Below are 9,709 nucleotides of genomic sequence, written 5' to 3' on the forward strand. Positions count from 1 at the left end.
TACTGAGTTTACAGTTTAGGATATGGCACCTCTCCTTCTTCTACAGTGGAAATTACTCTGCATGGTGACGTCACTGACCATAAGATGTACTGGAAATACTGTACGCCAGCGCATAATTGTTGTACCCACTCATGAGCAGGAACAGACAAATTGCAGCACTAAACAACAAAGTGGAAAACGTTTGTTTTGCAGAATTGGCTTCTTGCTCTGAGGCTGTGTGTATGTGATGACGGTGTGCTCTGATGTGAGCTTAATTTTTAGTTTCCATTCCCATGTAAACATCACTTCTCTCTCATCTCACCAAGATCCAAGATCAAGATAAACATGAATCACCTCAAAATTCAGGAACAAAAACAGAGCAGAAAAACGCCCAAAGACGCGATAAAAATTGAAAGTACACTTCCACACTAGCTGGGACATGAAAACATCGTTATCAAGCTCGAGCACATCCAGCTGAAATGTATTGCACATAACCCTTTGGAAGCAGCAGTTTCATTCATCGTTCAAACACTACCTTGTTAATTAAATAACCTTATTGCTCTGGGGACAAAAGATTAAATGCACTTGTTCTCACTTTTAATTGCAGGGTCCAACCTGTTTTTCTTAAACTTTTTTAAACTGAGGTCTTTACATGGCTCAGCAACTGACATATAATCATGACCCATAACCCTGCTATCTATCACCACCATGCACTGCAACATTTGCACAGCACATGTTGCAGAAGCAAAAACCAAAGCATAGAACAAGACAGTCAATGTTAAAACTGCAGTTTTCTTTAAATGGAACACTTCGCTTGGCTGATTACATTATTATAATAATTTATTTTTTAGCTTTGTTTTGCTTTCAATAACCATTATTGTTAATTGACAGGTTCCCCATTTCTTTTGTGACAAGGAGTTATCTGCAATCAGAAATCTGGATATCCTGCGTGATCTGTTTAATCTAAGTACGCCTCATCATCTCTCTCAATCTCTTTCTCTCTCACACACACACACTCACAGACTTGCTCACACATGCTGTACACACATTCACAAATCTTTTTGGTTACCACATTTCACACACACAACCATTCAAGACATCATGTGTCCATTCATTGCAAGCCCTTCGTGCATTCATTCAGCCTCTCATAGCACACATACTCTTCTCTCTGGCCTTATTTTTAGCTTCGTCTAATCCATTCACTCCGATCACAGAGGAGGTAACATCACGTTCAGATGTTGCTGCTTCCTTGTGTCACCTGGCTGCATTAGAGTTCGCACATCTGCCAAACCCCAAATACCAGAGGTCAGATTTTTTTTTTTTTTGTTTGGTGGGGAAGATGTATGTTTTCTGTGTGTGTGTGTGTGTGTGTGTGTGTGTGTCAGGGAGTTAGAGGGAGTAGGTGGGTTGTACACATGTTACGAAGCGAGGCGCCATTGCGGCCTAAAAAACTATTAGGCTCTGTAAATACACACTGTGGCGAAAGTAAACATTCTCAGCATGCCATCCAGGCGCACAGAGGGGTACTGGGAGACAGCCGCCGGACAGGCTGTGAGGGGGAGGTGTACGTGTGAGTGTGTGTGACTGTGCATGTGCATGTGTGTGTGTGTGTGTAGGCAGTGCAACAGCAATCAGTGAACTGAGAGGGGATGGATATGGAAAATATAGATTTTACTTCGGGGAAAACTCAAGTGTGTGTGTGTATATAATCGAGCCTGCACAATCACGATCAAGTTGAGTAGTTAAGTAAACAACTTAAAGATAGTTTACCTGTGTGTGTTGTTATGATGACCAGGGACCAATTATGTATCAGGAGCACTCTGGGAACACCTAGTGTTTGTGTGGGCTGGTCAAACATTAATGTCTATCTTGAGATTTTGTGTGTGTGTGTTATATAGAGAGCAGAAGGTGTGTGTTGTTGTCTTTTTTTTGGGGGGGGGGGGGGGGGGGGGTCAGTGGACTCAAAAAAATTATCAATTTTGTGTCACATTTGACAGACAAGCCAGGTTTCTGATTTTAGTTTAATGAGGTAAAGATGGTAAAGTCAGTAGTGGTTGATGGCATATTTGTGTCCATACATTTTTAGACCCAGGCCGAACACTTTCACAATTCACGGTCTGTGACACTGGCGTGTGCCGCACATGGTTCGCAAACTTTAACGCGTGCTTCCTTATTGGTGAGGAGAAAACATGATAAAAATTAAAATTAGGCTGTTCTTAAAGGGATAAAAACACGGCCATTGATGCATAGGGACTATTTTCTGATTTTGAGACTCATGCCAGCAATGGGAGAAAGCACAAGTAACCATGGAAACAGAGCTCAGAATATGCACTATTCCCAGCCCTGCGAGTGCCACGATACCCACAGCTCTATTTTTAGGCCTTACTTTGGGCTTACAATATCTGTTACATCTAACAAGAGTTAAACTGAGTAATCAGCGAGCATGACTACAGAAATGTGACTCTGACACTATGCGTCTGATTAAAAGGGTAGCAGCATAAGAACATATACAGTAGGGCAACAAGGCTCTCACTGCAGGCTTTTTGACTGCTGTGTAGTTAATGGGAGCTCCAAGGACAAAAACCGCAGAAAATAAACATAATTTAGCTGATTATTACTTCTCAAATTGCTGCTATAAAGAGATTAAGAGGATAAAATAGACAAGACAAATATGATTAATAAGATAAATTGGGTTCAAGAGGATTTCAACAGGCAGCAGCAAGAGGAAACATATAAAAATAAACAATTGTGTGAATGGAAAAATGTTTTAAGACATGATTTCAAACCTGAAGGAAGGAGCCTGGATCTTGAAGGTACGGTCAACTTTGGCATCACAAGCTGCTCTTCACATTCATCAGATTTACAGCGTACTGACGTTACCAGCCAGACATTTCCATGTGACAAATAATCCCTAAAACTAACTGGCAAGCAGTGTTGAAAAACTAAGATTTAAGTAATACGGCCCTGTGAGTGACGAATGTGCTCATGACTCTTTGTGGGCATTGCATGCATTTCCTGCCAGTCTGCTTAATTGTCATAAGCGCCGCTTGTTTAGTGATGATTGGAGTTTGATTACAATCACCTGTTATTTGACTACACTCACCTGTTGTTTGCCAGCAAAGATGGCCGCCGTGTTGATGTAATGGCATGTCATGAATTCTGTGGCCGCCGCTGCTGACTCCAGGTCCGGTTTGTCGGCTCTTGCAGTGATGGATGGTTGAGATGGGGAGGATTTTGGGCATGTCTCGAAGTACTGGAAGAGGGCTTGAAGATCTCTGAACACTCACACACATAAAAACACAAATATGAAATTCAGGCATGAACCTTGGTGAGAGACGGCTGTAATTAACCAATCAGGGCCGTTTGGTGGTTTAGAGACTGACCAATCAAATGAAGACCACCAGGAAGACTGAAAAGGAGCCGTAAAAACACACATCCATGCACTCTCACGGCACAGATACATCTTCAGCTCCTCTCTGTCCCACATACACACAAACACACACTACAGGCACACTCACTTTATACAATATGAATAAATGCTTGACGCCCCTACACTCACACACACACACACACACACACACACACACACACACACCCCCAGACACCACAAACCGGGGGCTGGTGGTCTGACGGAATGCCGGGTATCATCTGTGGTGACTCCATTTGTGTGTGTGTGTGTGTGTGTGTGTGTGCGTGTGCCCTCCCTCTCCTCAATGCTCCATCTAATACCCTGTCATCATCAATAACCTCAGCAGTGCTGACTCACTGGCTTTTACAACCATGGGGTTTGGGCCTTACTTACAGCCACAGACCCTTGTCTCCGTCTCTGTCTGTCTGTCAGCCCGCTGCACACACGCCCCGAGATGTGTGTGAGTGTGCACACGTGCCCGTGGCTGCATGCACGCAATCAGCATACACTTACACACACGCTTACTCACACACGAGTGGATTTGTCCACACAGGTATGGACGCTTCTTTCACATGTTTGCTTGGATGAAAGTCACCACAGACCTTTTACCACTCACCCACTGATGCACCCCAATCATTCCCAGTGGGACCACAACCCATCATAATAATTGACTCTCATCAGGAGACAGAGCCTCATCATAGGCTCTAAGCATGTCACCCCCTCCCCCTTCCTTCTACCCCATCATCCCTATCCTAATTGTCTCCAGGCCTTTATTTAATTCTCCTTACAGGCAGTAAGCATATGCTTTATCTTATATTCCCCTGTGGGTATCAATATATATGAAGCTTCCAAATGTACAGAACAGTATTTAGTATTGTGGGATCATTGCTGCCCACTTTGTCAAGGGTCCACGATGATGAGTGTGGAGACAGGCCGTGTCAGACAATAATGACGCAAAGCGTCTGACAGGGTAAAGGCCACCAGTGTCTTGACATTTTTATGGACAGTATATGAATAAAGGCTGCTCATGCTTTACATGTGGCACTCTGATGGGGAGATTTTTTCTAATTTTTCCCAGCATAACATGTCATTCACAGGTTTGTGTGTAGCCACAACGACTGTAAATTTACCTCAAGTAAGTTTTATGATGATGTTTGGTGATTTGTTGATAAATTGAAGTAAAGATTTTATGAATGGCGTGAAGCAGCGAAATAGTCAACATAGAGGTTTTGCATAAAGTGAAGACAGGAGTCTCTGACAGTTACTCATTTGAGGACTGGCATTTTTCCCTGGGTGTAAGAAAAAAAAACCCCACATGGTCCATGTTTAACCTCCGACCGTGTTAGATGCTTCTATAATAACTCTGTATTCAAAAGGTTTCTATTTCTAGGATGGGATTGATTTAGTGGATGTACAGTGGATTTGAAGCTGGAGCTGGATTTTGAACAAATATCCAAGGTTAGAAGAACAGTGAGCTTATCAAATCAGACAGCGCAGACAGTGATAGTGAGGGTTTCATAATAACAAGCCCAGAATATATAGTTTAACAAGTGTGCTGATCATATTTATCTAACACTCTTTATTATTTGAATACAAAAGGACAAACATTAAATCCTGCTCTTTAATCAGATGTCTGAGCACCTTACTGAGGAGAGTGGTGTGTGGGGTCATTTCTAGCGAATTAAGTGCTTTGCTGAAATTTTACTACTAATCATTTTTGCTGAGGACCCCCTGGAATCCCCTCAAGGATCACCTGAAGGTCCCCGGACCCCACTTTGAGAACCACTGATCTGACTGGCTGGCAGGGTCTGTTTCTAAAAGGTGCGCACCTAACTGGCTGGAGCCAGGGCGGCGTATTGCCTTTCACACGCTTCTAAAATACTCTCCGGGCAGAGCCTGAAAGGGTTACTGTTTCCCAAAGTGCCTCATTCTGCGCAGTCGAGAGGGGGCGGCTGAGTGGCGCCGTCGAGTCAGAGACGCAGTTTCTAAAAACCCCGAGACATCATCAAGAAAGAAGCTGACAGTAAGGAAAGCAGCCCCCCTCCTGCTCCTTCTCCTCCTCCTCCTCCTCCGCTGGCATGCTGCCGTTCTTCTCCTCTGCTTACCAAATCCCCTCTGTGGTTCTGTCACAATAACCGGGCGGCAAGTGTCAAATCCAACTCTTCCCGCAAAAGCACAAATCACTTTAACGCACACAAGATGCGCTCAGTGGAAATACTACACACGCTGCTTTTAGCTTTCAGACATTTGCTCATAGCTCTGTTTAAATCGTTGATTGTATTTAAGGAATAATATAAACACTATTAAAAAAAAAACCCTACTTACAGAAAATGACTCCTCGCTTAATAGGACTTAATTTCCCTGACAGCATACCACTGCTCTCCAATTAATAGTCTGCTAACGTCAAAAACAGCTGACCATTGTTTTATGGGCTTTGTGTTTTTTTCTTTTTTCTTTTTTTTTTTTTCTCCAGGGCGGTCAGACTTGAATAGGCGCCGGTCTGCTCCAGTCCACCTCTATACAAATACCTCAGTGGAACTTGTGTGGAGCTTCCAGAGTAAAAAGCACAGACCCCAGACGCCCCTGGCTCGCGCGTATACGCTGGCCATTTCATCATCTGACAATGTTTGAAATGTCTGAATCATATTTTACCCATTATGTTAACACCTCTGAGCCCTGAAACGAGCGTGTGCGTAGACGGGGGGGGGGGGGTAAATGTGCGTGGTCTCTCTCTTCTCTCTCTGTCTCTCGCTCTCTGGCTGAGACAAATGAATGCCAGTTCTGTGGAGGCGCTTGAGGTATGTGTTGCGCATTACACAGCGTAGTAAATCAGTCCTTTCTAAAATCACTGTGACGGCGTGGAGCGTCAGGCAGTCCACACAGAGCCACTGAAGCTTGGACTTACTGTGCAGTTAGTAACTCCACTCCACTTCGGAGCCCGACCGTCAACACTGCAAAAAATATCAGTCTGACATGGACTTGAATTTTATTTTAAGAAAACGTGGCTCAACTTCACTTGTTTCCAACTCAAGAAAAAACATTCTCTTATACTTTATCTGAATCCAACAACACTGTAACGACACTTGTTTATAGGAAATGCTGTAAAGTAAACTCTATTGGAAACAAATGAAATTATCATAGCCATCAGCACACTTTTCCTGCAAGGAAAGATGTTAAAACCAAATGAGACAACATGTTCAGGTGTTATTTTTTACAGTGTACACGCCCCCCTGGATATAGACAGTCGTAAGCAACATGGCTTGACACTAATACATGTTGAAAAGATAGACTTTATTGCTAAAACGTGTAACCATAACATGTACACTGATATGTTTTACTTTTTTATTTATTTTTTTGTCATTTTTAGAAATATTCAAGTAGACATCTCCCATATTTTTTTTTCTGGTATACTCTGCTATTCTCTTTCCTTATGCTCTATACTCACAATCGTTAAAATAATAAATAAAACGTACAGATTTGTTTATTTCTACAATACTATGTATTCCAAAAAAGCTGAGTTCACGCCTTTATATATATCTTTAACCTCAACTTCTTTTTTTTTTTACAATTTAATTATTATTGATATTAATATTATACAAAAACTCTAGGCAGCACTGCAGTGAAATAACAGTCAGCATCAATGTTCAGTTGAAGAAAAAAAAGTTCACCTCTTGGAGAAGTGTAGCATTTGCATTCCATCTTCAATGTCTCATAAGAAATATCAAAAAAAAAAAAAAAAAAAAAAAAAAAAAAAGCTCTTCCTTATGAAGTGCTCGTGTTCCCCCAAAAACAACGTTTCAGGGCTGAGAATAAAATATGGTCCTGGTTCAATTAGAAAAAATAGCTGCATTTTTCTTAAATATGTACAATGTTGGTATTTCACTTAAAATGCTATATAAAAAAATAGATTTGCTATGGTGCCCACCTCTGTAGAGAGTTAACAGTGCAATAGAAACCGTATTTCCAGTCCACTCCCCCCTCGACCACCGCTACTTCCTTAGAGAAAATCAGCACGAACACTTGCACTCTGAGATGATTGGGTATTGCACCTGTATCCACGTACAGTATTTCTGTCTTAGAAACCCTTGACAATACCACCGGAGGAAAATCTTGTTGATTGACTTGACGGGCTTGCAAGACATCCCCTCAGGGAAGGAGCAAGAGCGCTCAGAGAAACAGTGTCCCTCCTTGATGTAACGTGGCCAGAACCTCACGCCCAAATCCTTCCAGGTGTACACTACTGGGCAGTGCGTATAGGTCCACAGCCACTGAAGAAATTTCCTACGGGCTTTCTTGCCCACTTTTACCCGCTTTCCATAGGGGGTCTCTGTGAGGTCCAGTTTTTTAATCTCGTTAGGCATGGGCCCCTGCAGCTTCACCAGGTTGTCTGAGATGTTCACCGTCGTGGGTAAGCTGATGGACATGAAGTTGGGGTCAAAGTTACTGCCGAGCCTTTTCCTCAGAGTCCTCTCGACCAAGTCCTGCTCCCGGGGGTCGTACTCCGGGTCGGGGTCCTCCTTCAGGCCGGGCACGGGGAGGTGATCACTAGGCGACGGACGGAGGCGAAGGTAATGCTGGGAAACTCCAAGGTGAACGCACACCAGCACGTAAACGAGTAGCGTTTGTGAGAGGCCCATTATTCCTGTTGTTATATGCACCGGCTCTTCTCGCGTTAATAGTATTCAGTTCTTTTCCCGGTTACTGTGTTGTCTGCAATGACTAGCCCGGGGCTTCATAAATAGTAGAAGTTCAGTCACAAGCAAGGCGATACTTTTAATAGACCACGTCGGGTTTGAATGACATGGAGCGGAGTGCTATGCTTTTTAGGGCTCCTTCAACTTTGCAATTTGTCCGCTGATGCAACTCTGCAGCACGAAGCGGTGCCCCTACTTTGCAAAAAGTATTTAGTCTAAACCAAAAAAAAAAAAAAAAAAAAAAAAAAAAAGCACAAAACAAAATGGGGAAAACTCTATTCACGCTCTCTCCGGCCTCACCCCGCTCCCTTGGATTCACTTTGGGTTTCTTTTGGTTGTCATGGTTACCCCGGGGACTCGAAGCCACGACGAACTGTCTACACTGGATGACAGCGGCCGAGGCAAGAGCTGCATGGAATGAAGTGTTTTCTAAAGAGACAGGATAGATCCGGAGCGTCCCGAGAGAGAAAGGGCGCACAAAAGAGTACCTCACCAAGTTTTAAATGTCACGCGCCCCGGCAATGAGGGCTGCCTTGGCCAATGTTATTTTTACGCACGGCTTTTATAAACGTGGCTTCACTTAACGTCGCCTGACGCTCTCAGGTTTGACAAGGTCCCAGGGCGCACGATCCATGGACTGAGGAATAAGTCTATGCAGCCAGTCCCTTGTGGTATTCCAGCCGTTGATATGTGCACCTTACTGAAAATGTCCAAAAAAAAAAAAGAACTTTGAGGAAAATGCGCCGCAGCGGGATGCAATCTCAACTTATGAAATAACAGCCATTTATCTTTCCAGGATGTTCCAAATCGCAGAGCAGTTTTTTAAAACATGAAAGTCTCAGGCTGTAATATTCCCACAGAACTCTCGGCTGTGCATGTAATAAAAAAAATAAAAAAAACGCTGAAAAGTGGCTTTACAGCAAATTGCAGTATCGGTGCATACCAAATGCGAACTGCAGAAAGCCAGCAAACGTTGATAGTTCAGAGTTCCTTTCTCTGTGGCATTGCTGAATCCTCTCAGAAAAGCTCCAGATTCCTCTTTCGCTGCATGACGAGACAGTCCATAATATGGAGTCTTTTGTTTTTTGCCCGGTCGGTGCAAGCGGTCAATTCCTGAGGGAGCCTTTCTACTCCTTTGATAACTGGTACAGAAGCTCCTACTGAGTCGCTCCTACTTCAGGAGTCTGAGAGACTTGGCGCTGGAGCGTTTCTTTGCTTAGGCACACTGTGTGTGAGTGTGTCTGTAGCGAGTGGTGCTCAGTCCCAAGTTAAATATCCCCCTCCGACGGTACAAAGTGTCAGAGGGGCCTGCCCACCCCGGCCACTTTCACTATGATTGACAGCCCACCCCCCACCCTCCCTCCGGGCCACCCCCCCCCCCCCCCCCCCCCCCCCCCTCCCCTCACAACGTGGAAAATATCAGCCACAATCAGGAGGATCAACTGGGTCCTAAAGCACCAGTTTTATCCCGTATTATAGAGTAATATTCCACAACATGAGCAGTGTTATTCATATTAAAGAATTTCTGAAATCCCACACGCACTTTAGGTGCCATGTCAACTGTTTTCGCCTGTGCTTTTCGTCAGCAGACTGTGATGCACTAATAGGTTCAATACGCTGTCAATAC

The 9,709-nt window shown here is 43.7% G+C and overlaps 1 protein-coding gene across 1 annotated transcript; it reads right to left on the bottom strand.

Moving 5' to 3' along the window:
• Positions 1 to 6,911: 6,911 nt before the first annotated feature.
• Positions 6,912 to 9,296, bottom strand: nog2 (noggin 2). The gene has a single exon (XM_041066463.1). The coding sequence runs from the start codon at positions 8,023 to 8,025 to the stop codon at positions 7,396 to 7,398; it is 630 nt and encodes a 209-aa protein (XP_040922397.1). The 5' UTR covers positions 8,026 to 9,296; the 3' UTR covers positions 6,912 to 7,395.
• Between the last annotated feature and the right edge of the window lie 413 nt (positions 9,297 to 9,709).

The sequence above is a fragment of the Toxotes jaculatrix genome, chromosome 21 (genome assembly GCF_017976425.1).
Source record: "Toxotes jaculatrix isolate fToxJac2 chromosome 21, fToxJac2.pri, whole genome shotgun sequence".
NCBI classification, from domain to species: domain Eukaryota; kingdom Metazoa; phylum Chordata; class Actinopteri; family Toxotidae; genus Toxotes; species Toxotes jaculatrix.